Raw genomic sequence first — 13,596 nt, forward strand, 5'->3', positions numbered from 1 at the left:
TTTTTCTGTAAAGCTTTAGTATTGGGAAATCCCCTCCCCCCTCCCAAGGCCACCATTCAAGCATGAGGAACCCTCCACTGGCTCTGTGAAAGTAGTTTGGTTTTGTTGTTTTAGAGATGGCTTCTTGTGGCAAGTGCCTGCAGTGGAGAGGAGATATGAGGACAGAGCATTTTTACAGCCTTCATATAATGGCATTCCATTCGGGGAAACCCCTGTGAGAACAGTGAGAAAAGCCCTGTGGGAAGGGCTGTTAAATGCCTTTGTCACTGAAATGCGTTTAAACATTGTGTTTAAATGATGGCAGAAGGAGTGCGATTAACTCCCCCTGTGGCTCACGCTCCCCTACACTGCATCCTAAAAAGCCTACAGTCTTCTCCTTGTCAAAACGAATCGCCCTTCTATAACCCCTCCTGTCACTTTAATGCAGATGAAAAGCAAGAAAGCATTAATTAATTACCCTATAAAAAAAAAAGCAGAGAAGATGTTGGTGTCAGCAAGCGCACTTGTACGGTATCATAATAACAATTCCATGCAAATCAGAATTGTGATTGTTTTTGTAAAGCACTTTTCATACTTGGGGCATCCCAAAGTGCTTTACAATAATTATTTCAATATGGGTAGCGCTGCAGTTGTGTGGGCAGACAGCAGCCATTGTGTGCTCAGTGAGAGCTCTAACAAAGCTTGGGATCTGGTTTTATGGCAAACGCAAAGTGCTATGGAATCTTTACCTTTGATTGGAATGGCCAGCAGAGCAGATCTCTGTTTAACATCTTATCTGAAGGTCCTGTTACTGGGACATGAACTTGTGACCCCCTCTGACTGGGAAACTGAAGGGCTGTTGCCTGAGCCACACTGACACTTCTACTTACTGCAGCCACACGAGGACAACCTGACAGAGAGAGACAGAAAGGACTGTAAAAGAAACAGGCATGAAAGAGACTTGAATGTATTTTAGCCACATCACCTGCCCTCCATTCAAAACCATTAATAGTTACCCCCTCCCTAAGGTGTATATTATGTACTGGTGGAGTATATGCATCCTTTGGGGTTCTCTCCCTGTGAGATGCTAGCTGCTGCAATAATGTGAAGGAGACCTGTACAGCAGCCCTTTAACAGGGCCTTCTATAAGTATACATTGTGACAGGCCATGTTAAATCCCTGATGTGGAGCTCTGGGAGGGAAAGAGGGAAGGTGTATAAACTGGACTGTCTTTTTCATTCTGTGTTTGTACAACTCTAGCACAGAGAGGTCCTAGATCACTTCTGGAGCTTCTAGGCACTACTGTAATACTAAAAGTAAAAATGAAGAATACATACTACTATCTTCTAGAGCAGGGGTCGGCAACCTTTCAGAAGTGCTATGCCAAGTCTTCATTTATTCACTCTAATTTAAGGTTTTGCATGCCAGTCATACATTTTAATGTTTTTAGAAGGTGTCTTTCTATAAGTCTATAATATATAACTAAACTATTGTTGTATGGCAAGTAAATAAGGTTTTTAAAATGTTTAAGAAGCTTCATTTAAAATGAAATTAAAATGCAGAGGTCCGAGACTGGTGGCCAGGACCTGGGCAGTGTGAGTGCCACTGAAAATCAGCTCACATGCTGCCTTCGGCACGCATGCCATAGGTTGCCTACTCCTGTTCTAGAGCATGGGTTCCCCTGGCTGAGAACCCGTGGTCTGGAACATGGTGGTGCATGTGAATTAATTAATTCAAGGGGCAGCTTGCAAATAGGTATCAGGATGTCATGACCCTGCCCTTACCAAAGGCTAAATGGGAGAGGGGAAAAGGTTGAAAGCCACTACTGTTAAGTCCACATCACTGACTCCAACCTAACAGGAGGAACAAACATGACTATCCTCCCTTTTTGAGCCCAAACACCTGAGCTCCAGTGTTTGAAAAACTCCTGGTGATAAGTGGTGGCAGACACACCTACTCTTCTCACTGTCACACAGGCATGGCTGCTGCTTCTGCTGTGTGGTGGTAAAAGGGAGGATGGGGAATCCTGCTGGAACTTTTGTGTGATGGTGGTATTAGCTGGTTAGAAGCAGCAGGCTTAACCCTTTCTGTCTCAGTTCTAAAGAAGATCATTCATCTCTCTTAGCCACCCTTCCATCAACTGCATTTCTTTCTTGTCCTTGGATTCTAGGAAAACCGTTGTCACACTTAACAAACCCTCTGTTACAGAGTCAGTCTGTGCTCTGCTGGGCTTTCCAGGGCAAGGAGCCATGGTTATATAACATACAAAAACCTCGGTTTCCTCTTTCTCTCTGTCAATCTCCTTCTCTCTGTCTCCAAGCATCTGTCTGTCTGTCCCTCTCTCTCTTTGGCTTGACAGTTCTCATTAGCCTGGAAATGAAGTGGAAAGTAATAAGGGCAGACAGCTGTCTCTGTTCTTGCTGACCAGTTTAATGGGCCTCTGATTTCGTTTTACAGACATTGTGTAAGATTCCTTCCAAGCCTCCCCTGCCTCTCACTGGTACACTGCTGAAGCCCATAAGTGTACAGTGCACACATATGCGCACATACAGACACACACATACAAAGGTTCCTCATGTGGTACAATCTCTTGGCATCTGCAAGTGGTCTTTTCCTGGTAGGGTGCTGCTGCAGACACACAGGCCTAGATTTGCTGTAGGGGTATATCTGAGCTGGGCTTGTTCTCTCTGTTGATTAGGGAGAAGGGTTCAGCAGGAGCTTCTTTGGGAAGAGTGGCTTTTTCCTGTGCTTGGGAAAAATGTTGCCACCACAAAACATCCCCTGTGGCCTGCCTTCTGTAGGCAGACATCCCTACTGTCAAACTTTGATAACTGGCTAGTCCTCCACTGTATTTATCTGTCTGTCCAGCACCACAGTCATAGGAACCACTGTCTCACCATTCCCTTGTATGTAACATGTAGTGAAGGGTCCCTGACTGGAGTGGAAATGGGTTGCAGGACCCAAGGCCAGCAGAGGAGATTGGGGGTCTGGAAGACTTGTGCTGGGGCACTAAATTATATTACCATAAAATCACTCCTATATTGAGTCCAGCCCCTTACCTTCATTAGGCAGGACCAAGTACTGATTTTTGCCCCAGATCCCTAAGTAACCCCCTCAAGGATGGAGCTCACAACCCTGGGCTTAGCAGGCCAATACTCAAACCACTGAGCTATCCCTTCCCCTCTCCTAGTTGTTTTGATGAAGTTGTTATAATGAACATGTGGCCCACCTGGAGTGGTTCCTTGGTGAAAATCAGGCTGCACAAATCTCACATTGCCTTCACTTTACTTAGTTTGTGAACATATCCCCTGTCTCAAAGAAAAAGCAAATCTTATAAGAAAATAGGCTGGGGTTTGGAGTGGCATCATCATCCTGTAGGCAGGTGTATGTCAATAGCAGGTTTTATCTGATTTCAATTGGATTATGCGCCTCTTAGCTTATTTTCAGAGCACTTGCCTGTGAACCCTAGTGGAAGCTGGGTTCTACACCTGCCCTGTGGCTCAGTCATTATAGCCTGTGTGCCTCCCTACATTTCAGGAGATACATTATGGCCTGCCTGTGACTGTGTCTACATCTATTTTTAAAAATAACTTTAAACCAGTGCCTGGTGATTCCTGCTCAGTGACAGGCCTGTTTGGAATGGCGCAGGTGAGCCAGCAGATGCTTTGTATGCAGTGTAAAACTCTCATCATTTGGGTGCAGTAAGATAATTGCACCAGGGCATCCCAACTGAGATTCATACTTCCAGACTCCTAAGGAGGGTGACCAGGACCGGCGCTAGGGTTTCTCGCACCCTAGGCGCACGACCATTTCGCCTCCCCCCAGGCTGATCCCGCAGCTCCGGTGGAGCTGCCGCAGTCATTGCTGCGGAGGGTCCGTTGGTCCATGGCTTCGGTGGAGCTGCTGCAGGCATGCCTGCAGGTGGTCCACTGGAGCCGTGCGAGCAGCCGACCGTCTGCAGGCATGACTGCGGCAGCTCCACCGGAGCCGTGGACAAACGGACCCTCCGCAGGAATGACTGCGGCAGCTCCACCGGAGCCGCCTGCCGCCCCCCCGGCAAAATGCCGCCCCCCGAATAATCCTGGTGCCCTAGGCGATTGCCTAGGCTGCCTAAATGGTAGTGCCAGCCCTGAGGGTGACCTAAGCCCAGCTACAGGCAACCCTCATATTTGGTTGCTTTATGCAGTTTTCCTGTTTTTTGCTTTTTTGCTTCTTTTTTTTCCCCCTGTACTAACTCCTTGTTTTCTCTTTCTTTGTAGCTAGAACACATTCAGAAACACATATGGTATATGTAAGTAATATTTTTAAAAATCCTATTTACCTGTCTTCACTATTGTTGCTGTTGCAGGGACTGGTAAACTAGAAGTCTGTGAAATGGATAGACTTGGATGACATGAAAACAGCTTCCATACAGGCATGGGCCAGGAGATGAATGAGGGAACATCCATTAAAGCTGAAGTTTTAGCCTATACAGTGAATACAGTCTCCTCTGTGTAGATTCAGGCTAGGGATTCTCATATACAGGAAAAACCTGTATGGCAATAGTTTGAAATGGGACCTGTTTAACTGTGTGCCACTTTCCATACCAACATATTGCTGTTTTTTTTCTAAATGTACTATGCCTGAAAGGGTAATTCCTGGGTGAACAGCAAGGGACTAGCAGACACACTTACCTGGATACCCAAGTAACTGCAGGGAATCCCTAGCAAAATCTTGGTAAAACCCACTTGACAGGCAGACTTTTGTGGGTTCCTCTCTGGCATTTATGTCTTTTCTCCAAATAGAGGGAATAATAAGAGACATTATTAGAAAATAAGCTTTTATAAACAATCACCTTCTGCTTCATAGGCCTTCTTCCCCCTTCTTTGCAGTAAATTAAGAGGCTGGCTCATGACCTCATAACCCGCTGATGAGCGATAGTTCCATGGCTTGACTGACAGCAGCAGCCTCTCACCATGGAAAAAGAAGTCTATAAGAAAAGACCATTCCCTTCTGATGATTTGAGCGCATGGAAGACTGCTGTCTTTTTAAAGTGACCTTGCATTTTTGTATAACTCTAATAGTCCTTCATGAAGCATTGATAAATAGGACTTTTACTTTATACTGATGATATCCCAGTAAGACTAAAAATAATTATTTGCAAGTGATAAACGAGAAGGTGGTGCTTTGTTACACACCTCTGGAAGGTCAGCACATCTGGAAGTTCCCTGCGTGTATGCTATAGAAAGCCAGGTCTCAAATAGCCTTGCCGCCACTGCTTATGAGATGTTTTGTAGGATGCTGTTTGTTGTTCCTGTCAGTCATTTTATTTTTTAAGCCATTCACTAGGACACAGCCTCTTAGTGATTTTTTCTATGATTTTATTGTATGGACATTATTCATGCACTGGGCTCAGTTGATTTCCATGGGAGTTGAGGATGTTCAGCAATCTGCAGGATCACATGTTTTGTTGCTAGCTGGCCTGAACTGACTTAGCACTGACCGCAGCTTTTTCAAGCTCTCTGAGTCGTCAGTTGACATGATGCTTTTTAATATCCAGGAAGATTTGGGATTTTATAACAGAAGGTTTTTTTGTTTGTTTGTTTTAAACTCTCACTGATGCTCGTAGGCCAAATTGAAAAGATTTAGTGTTTTTCTCCCACACTGTGCCCCCGAACCAAATCCCACCCCCTGAGATTCCAAATTAAAATGCTGCTTATGATAGATTGTGCAGATGCTCATAATGTGATCACCCCACTTTTTTCTTGAATGCTCTGTATGGAATGACATTAGTTGATTGACATCCCTTTTCCTTCTTTCTTGCATGCTTGGATCTGAAATGAAATTCTTAGAAGTTAAATTAAATTTTTGTGATCATTAATATTTTCATAGTAAAGCATAAGTGTTAACGCTCCAGTGAGATTTAAACTGTTCATACCTCACAAAGCTATCATTTCAGATTATCTGCGCACTCAGAAAGATAACACTGCAGCACTTTAAACAAGGGTCACAGTTTCAAGATTTTATTTTGCAGCCGTAAAAGTTTTCTTTTTCAATGAGGGCCCAATTCTCCACTAACATGCACCTAATGGAGTCATTTTCAGCTGTGAAAATGGAGCATAAAACTACCATTCTGATCGAGCAGTTTTTAATGTCCTCTTTGCACTCACTTTACATGGTCTATCGATGCTAACAAGATTAGACTGGATGTAGACAGAATTGTGTAAAGACCACAAGCTTTGCAAAGCACTTTTGGCTTCTATCTGTTTGATTTAATGCACATTACGATCCAATATAAAACCTTTATTCATGGCCATGGATAGCTTAACATGGCCGATGAGTGTCTTGAAACTTGTACTCAGTGCTTGAGAAGTGGTTTCACTTAATTCTTGAAATGGATACTCGTGGTCATGTTAATGTATGAAAAACATTTAGTTGTAGTTAAGGATAATCATGCTCCTGCATGAACAGACAGACAGCAATACACACATACACACACACTCTGAAAGTTCCTGGAGCACAAGCTCCTTCAAAAGAAAGTACCCACTCAACAAGCTGTCACATATTGGTCCAACTTGCCTCCTAGTAATGTGATAGTCAACGGACTCAAGTGTTTCAGAGGGATTTTTTTTAAACTGAGATAAATTTTCCAAAATGCAGCTGGATTTTGTGACAAAAGATTTTTGACCCAGAACATATCTTGCCAAAAATCAGCAGAAGAGCATCAATTTTTTCACCTTTGCCAATAAACCGAATGGATGGATGAAATGAGCTATCATGGCACACCCAGAGCTATCATGGCACAACCAGAGGATGCTAGGTTTACTAAAGAAATGGGAAAATAATGGTACTAATTCTGATTTGATTAGCACCTGCGTAATTCCACTGAGTTTACACAGGCTCATTGTGCGTATCAGTGAGATACAGGTTAGAAAATTTGTGAGAAGGTTTAAAAAGCCTACCATGAGTTGGAATCATGTCCATTGCATGTACCATCACTCATAAGGGTGGAAGTATTTGTAAAGTAGTGTTACATTCAACTGGTCTTTTAAAAAATATGTGCGATTTATAGCAGTTATCCTGTGACATGGTTTGACATGCACGTGAGCTGAAGAGCAACAAATTTGTCATTTGCTCCAGATGTGGAAGAGAACAGACAATACAGTAATGCCAATCATAGCACAGAGCTGGTGATTTTCATTACCCGAAGCAGTGAAAGCCTTGCAGGCGATGTGCAGTTTCGTCGTAGATTTTTCATTTACTTGATGAAGAAGTCTGAAAGTTTATGAGTTCATATACAGCCTGATTGTTGTCTGATCGTGATGGTTCAGATCACAAGGAGAGGGCACTCCACAGTGCACAAAAGATAGCCACCAGTGCTCTGTAGGCATCATGGCTCATTGCCTGCCATAAACTCTAATGTAAATGAGGCTTTGCGATGGCGCGCTGCAACCGATTAGGGATCCTAGCTGGAAATGCAAATTCTCAGGTGATTTTGAAAAATATTCATTTCTTTTTCATCCCTTTTAATTACACTGAGGTTATCTGCTGGTAATATAATGAATGTTTAACAGAGCCAATCCTGACAGTCTGGAACTTCAGGCAGATGAAACCACAGACACAGCTGCCTAAGAGCTGAGTCCTGCAGGCACCTACTACTGGGCACAGGATATGATCCCACATAGCTCACTGAAGTCAATGGCAAAATTTTCATTGACTTTAATGGTTGAGGGTCAGAGACACAGTGCTTACTCATTTACTGCTCTAGGGCTAGATTGTGGTAACCCTTCCCTCCTTTCACAATGACTTACTCCAGGAGTAGTGCCTTTGAAATGATTGGGACCACTCCTGGAGTAAGGTATTACTCAACATGATCAGGTGTATCAGAATCTGACCCTCAGGATCAGAATTCTGGTACCTTTAGTCATGCTGAGGAGTATCTTACTCCACAAATAATCCCATTGACTTCCATAGGGTTTTTAGGTGGAGTAGGACTCTACTCAGCCAGAGGAATTGGGTCAGAACCTGACCCTGAATGAGTAGTCCCTATGAAGTCTGATCCTATTTAACCCTAGTGAAAATCCAGAGGGCAAGATTCTGTTTCCTTTACTTGTGTTAAGTAGTCCCTTATTCCACAGAGAGAGCCACTGAAATAAATGGGACAACTCAATGTAAAGGAGATAGAATCTGGGCCATGCTGATTTAGCGTTACTCTGGATTTATACCAATGTAAGTAATGGCTGTATCTGTCCCCATTGAAACTACTGATGGTAGTGTTACGGGCTGGATGGTGACACCCTTACTCACACGGCTAACTATGTCTCACCTCTGTTTGGCTTCATTGACTCACAGAGTATCCCCTCCCATTAACATTCTCATTGACTTAACTGGGATTATTTGAGTAATGGCTCACTCATGTGAGTAAAGGCTTCACAACCTGGCAGGAAGCACCTGCAAGATTAGGCCTTGAGTGTGTTTTGTGTAAACTGGCTTTACCTGTATCTGCTGCAGTGCATCTGTTGAGTACTCTTTTTCCAGAGCTAAAAAATATGGTTACACCGAGATGAGAGAGAGAGTAAGAATCCCTAGCAAGTCTTTCCAGGTGCGTTCAGTGATCTATGGTAATACATTCAACCTGTGAAGCACTGCAGAGGATACATCTTTAAAATGAATGTTAACCGCCTCAATGGGCTGGATTGGCACCGTACCCCTTGCACTGATCAAGGTGCAGCACGTAGCTGCACTGCCCCAGCATACAACAGAGGCTAAATTGTGGCTCTGAGTCTCACAGTTCAGTCTCTGCTTTGCCCTTGCTCCCTGGGGGGAAATAAACTGTACCTGCTCTTTTCCTGGCACAGCCTGCTCCCTACTCAGCACTGTGCTCCGCTGCTCTGGGTGGTGCCTTGAGGAGTGGAACCTCTCTCCACTCACCTGTTCGGCCTGACAGTGGCTGCCATGTCCTGTGCCTTGTGACCTGCAATGGAGGTAGCCCATCCAGACACTAAGTGCACACCTGGCACCCTATCCCTCTCCTGTGTAGATGCATGGGACCAGCACAAGCCCAGAATGGTTTAAATTGCGTGACTATTTGTAGAACATGTTTGGATTATTTCCTCCAGCCATCAAAGGGAAAATTATGCCCCCAACTCTGCTGCAAGGGACACGGAGGGACTCTGGTGCAGGTTCCTGTAGCCCACAGTGGGGGGTCTGTACCACATGTGAATTCACTACCCATGCCCCTCCACTGCATAGGGAAGGGAGACCACCAACAAAAAGGCTACTATAGTCTTGAGGCTGCCATGGCGTCCATAGAGCCTCTCGAGAACGTGCAGGATTTTTCCCTGCCCAACTCCTGCAAGAACCCCAGCGCTAGGTCCATCTGTCTGAGCTTGGTACAGGTTACAGGATTCAATGCCTGTGAATAAACTCAAAGGATGCTTAATGTGCTTGCACTTTATATTATTCTGTCTGCTGTATCTGGAACGAAACCTTGGCATGTTATGTATAGCCAGAGTTTTTTGTTGCAGTGAATAATCAATATATTCTGCTTCTAGTGAATGAAATGAGACAATTTATATAAGAAGCTTGTTTCAGTCACCTTTTAAAAAGTATTGTGCTCCTGTTACTGATTGCTTTTGTATTCCCAGCTCTTCCACTGACTGGCTGTCTGACCTTGGGCAAGGCCTTTGGGCCAGAATTTTCAAACATGGTTGTCTAAAGATAGGTATCATGGGGTACGTCTACATGGCAATAAAACACTTGCAGCTGGCCCGTATCCGCTGACTCAGGCTCTCGGGGCTCAGGCTGTGGGCTATAAAATTGCAGATAGACATTCAGGCTCAGGCTGGAGACTGGACTTTGGTATCCCATGAAGGGGGCATGTCCCAGAGCCCAGGCTCCAGCGTAAGACTGAACATGTTCACTGCAATTTTATAGCCTTGCAAGCCCAAGTCAGCTGACACAGGCCAGCTGAGGGTTTTTTATTGCAGTATAGACACACCCTAAGTGCGTATTTAGGTACCTAAATAAAAAGCATGGTTTTTAGAAAGTGCCTAGCACCTTCCTTTAAACATCAGGCCTATTTAAGATTTCTCAGGTTGGGCACCAGAAAATTGAGGGTACCCTAAATCACTTTGGAAAGTTTGGACTACTCTGAAGCTCATCTCTATTAAAATTAGGGATGGTGATGTCAACTAGTTCACAGTTCAAACTTTGGGAGGAAATTGTTCAACTTCACTTAGCCCAAGGTCTGATCTGCTCATGATGCAGCACCTCTAAGTGGAGTGCTTTATAACTGTAAGATATCAGGACACTAAGGCCTTGGCTACACTTGCAAATTAGAGCACATTAAATCAGCCCCAGGCACCCTAACTCCTGAGGTGTCCACACTGGTAAGGCACTTTGAGAACCTGGACTCTGTGGTTGGAGCGCTCCTGGTGATCCACCTCCACAAGAAGCATAGACCTTGCTGTGCCCTGGCTGAAACGCCGGGGTGTCAGTGTGGATGATGTATTGCATTGCTGCTCTGTGATTGGCCTCCCATAATCCCTTGAAGTCAAGTGGCCACTCTGGTCATTGTTTTGAACTCGGCTGCAGGCATGCAGCTGTCCCCTTTCAAAGCTCCGTTTCTGACAGCCAGCATGCTTATCTGCTCTGAGACAAAGCAACCGTTACTGTGGAATGCTCCTGCTGCAGAGGCAGGTGTTTGTGCATGTATGAGAGAGAAAGGTGGAGGTAGGGGCTGATGTCGAGGTTTCCCCCTGCCGCTATGGGAACTTATGAGACAGCATGCTGACACACTCTCTGCCCCCCAAAACACAGTCTCTCCCCCCACATACACACAACACACTCCCTGTCACACTCCACCACCACCCCATTTGAAAAGCACACTGCAGCCACTTGCACACTGGGATAGCTACCACAATGCACTGCTCTCTGTGACATTGCAAGAGCTGCTAATGTGGCCATGCCAGTGCGCATGCAGCTGACAGTGTGAACGCATGGCAGCACTTTCCCTCCTGCGGTCTCTGAGGACTGGTTTAACTCCCAGCGCTCTACATCTGCAAGTGTAGCCATGCCCTAAGCAGCTGCTAGTTCGTTTTGAGTTAGTACGATGGGAGCTCTTATTGCCTTTCTGCTCAAACAGGGAAGTTTCTCATTAAAGGCCCAATCCTGCAAGATGCTGATCACTCTCAGCTCCCATTGAACTTGTTCTGAAGGGAATTTCTGTTTGTCTTGCAAGGCCAGACATTTCAATGGAATTTTAACATTCTTTTTCCATTTGTTGTTTTAGCCTCTATCTCAGAGCAAGGATTTCACTTGTTGCTCACCTCTCTCTCTCTCTGTCTCTCTCTCTCTCTCTGTCTCTCTCTCTCTCAATTACAGAGGGGGTAAGAATGAACCAGAACCGGAACAACCAATTCCTCGAAAGGTGCAGATTCGTTCTCTCCCTTCCCTGGAGGACATTGATCCAGACGTGTTAGACAGCATGCACTCGTTAGGCTGCTTCCGCGACCGAAATAAACTCTTACAGGACCTGTTGTCGGAAGAGTACGCATTCTCTCAGTCTTAACAGCGGTTTGGTGTCAGAGGGTTAGAGAAATGGGATATGGAACCTTTTATTTCTAGAGCACTGATACGAAAATGACCCCAGTTGGGAGGGACTGATAGTCATTTCTCCTGCCCTGGCTGTTCAATGGAAATTAGTTGGGAGGGAGCGGGAGGTCTCAGTGTATTTCTTAAAGCATAGGTGCCCCCTGTCACATAAATTACCATTGCAACTGACATCCTTATTAGAGAGATCAAGGGCTGAATGACCCAGGGAGCCTAGAACAACCTCCAGAGTTGATATCTGCAGATGAGGATTCACATACATGGACAGGACAGCGTGGGGAATTTGCATGGTTACTGCCTGTGCGGTGCCTGCATCTGTTCGTAAATAAAAGACTTCAGTTTCCACAGTTCTGCCAGCTTTCCTAAGCATTATGAAGGATCATCTAGTGGACACCAGACTAGGACCCAGGAGATCTAGCTTCAGTTCCTGACTGGCCTTGGGCCATTCACTTATATTTACCCTGTACAATGGTGGTATTCCTGCCTTCCTCAGAGGGGCTTTGGGAGGATCAAATCTACTGATGTTGTCAAGGCACTCAGATAATATGGTGCCAGGGGCCAGATAAGAAAAGAGAGAATTAGATTTGGGTTATTTAGAACATTTGTAACTATTGTGTTTGATGGGGAAAGGGTAATCTGCATTTTTTTCCTCTGGCATCTGCAGCAAGTTAGGTTTCTCCCTTAATTTATTTTTTTCAGAGAAAACCAAGAGAAAATGATTTATTTTCTTCTCCTTGATCGGAAAGAGAGGTATCCCAGTCATGAGGATGAGGACCTGCCCCCTCGGAATGAAATAGGTATTTCAAACATGATCCCAGTCACCTTTGACCCATTTCAGTCTGTCCCTCTTGACTTTTTCTTCCTGTTGTTGGCATTCTCCCTCCTCTTTTCCACTGAAACAGGCTATGATGGTACTAATGTTCTCTGAGGCTCCAGCAACCTGGGGAAGTCAACTGTGCTGTTGAGCTAAATGTAAAAGGTCTGCTTCTCAACTACACTAAGGCCCTTTTAATCCCTCTCTGCCAGCGTGACAGGCCTTTGTATTTGCGTTAGAAAAGTTTTAGCAGCCTGAAATACAGCTGACCACACTGTAGTTGCACAGGCCATACAGAATGAGTTCCCTGCAGTATTTATATATTAAAGATATTTTAGAACAATTTTCAAACATGTTTACTGGGCTTGCACATTGTATCCTTTTGCCTGTATAGCCAGGTGCTCCTTTACCACTGTAGTGCTCTTGTAGTTCTATTGTCACTTATTATTTGCATTGTGAAGCCGCAGGCACAGACCCCACTGTGCTAGATGCTGTACCAGCACGGAACAAAAAGACATTCCTGGCTCCAAAGAGCTTACAATCTAAGTCAGCGGTTCTCAGCCTTTTTCTTTCTGAGGCCCCTGCAATGTGCTATAAAAATTCCACAGCCCACCTGTGCCACAACTGTTTTTCTACATATAAAAACCAGGGCCAGGATTAGGAGGTAGTAAGCAGGGCAATTGCCCAGGGCCCCACACCATAATGGGCCCTGTGTAGCTAAGCTGCTCACGCTTCAACTTTGGCCCGGGTGGTGGGGCTTAGGAAAGTGTAGCTTTGGCTTTCTGCCGTGGGCCGCAGTGAGTCTAATGCCAGTCCTGCTTGGCAGACCCCCTGAAACCTGCTCACGGCCCACCAGAGGGCCTCGAACCTCTGGTTGAGAACTGCTGGTCAAGTGACTTCAGCTATACATGGCTCAAAGCGAATCAAAAATATGTAACTAATAAAATTTTAGAAAAGGACCTGAAATAGCATTTCTGTACATAATAGTGTTGTGTTTTTAGGCCTAGTATCTCATGACCTTCAGGGCTAGAAGCAAGTGCTGCCTCTCCCATTGAAATGCTTGGACTCTCCCAGTCCTACTGTGTGATGAAATATTAAACTTTAAATCTGTCACTGCTCCAAGATTCATGCCCTGGGCCTCAGGTCTGTGCAGTTTTTCTAAGAACTCTTATATGTGGAGGAAACTATAAAACACTGACCTGGCAGGCTGA

General features: G+C 44.9%; 1 protein-coding gene across 13 annotated transcripts in view; it reads left to right on the forward strand.

Annotated features, from left to right (window-relative positions):
• Positions 1–13,596, forward strand: part of BRSK2 (BR serine/threonine kinase 2) — a 493,899-nt gene that overhangs the window by 414,098 nt on the left and 66,205 nt on the right. For all 13 annotated transcript variants that reach the window (XR_007774500.1, XR_007774497.1, XR_007774499.1 and 10 more), the window contains exons 9-11: positions 4,239–4,270; positions 11,344–11,508; positions 12,271–12,368. Coding sequence is in view for 9 of the 13 variants with exons in the window: in XM_050953680.1 (XP_050809637.1) it covers positions 4,239–4,270; positions 11,344–11,508; positions 12,271–12,368 (295 nt within the window). In the remaining 4 variants the exon portion in view is untranslated. The remainder of the gene's footprint in view (positions 1–4,238; positions 4,271–11,343; positions 11,509–12,270; positions 12,369–13,596) is intronic.

This window comes from Gopherus flavomarginatus, chromosome 5, assembly GCF_025201925.1.
Source record: "Gopherus flavomarginatus isolate rGopFla2 chromosome 5, rGopFla2.mat.asm, whole genome shotgun sequence".
Classification (NCBI taxonomy): Eukaryota; Metazoa; Chordata; order Testudines; family Testudinidae; genus Gopherus; species Gopherus flavomarginatus.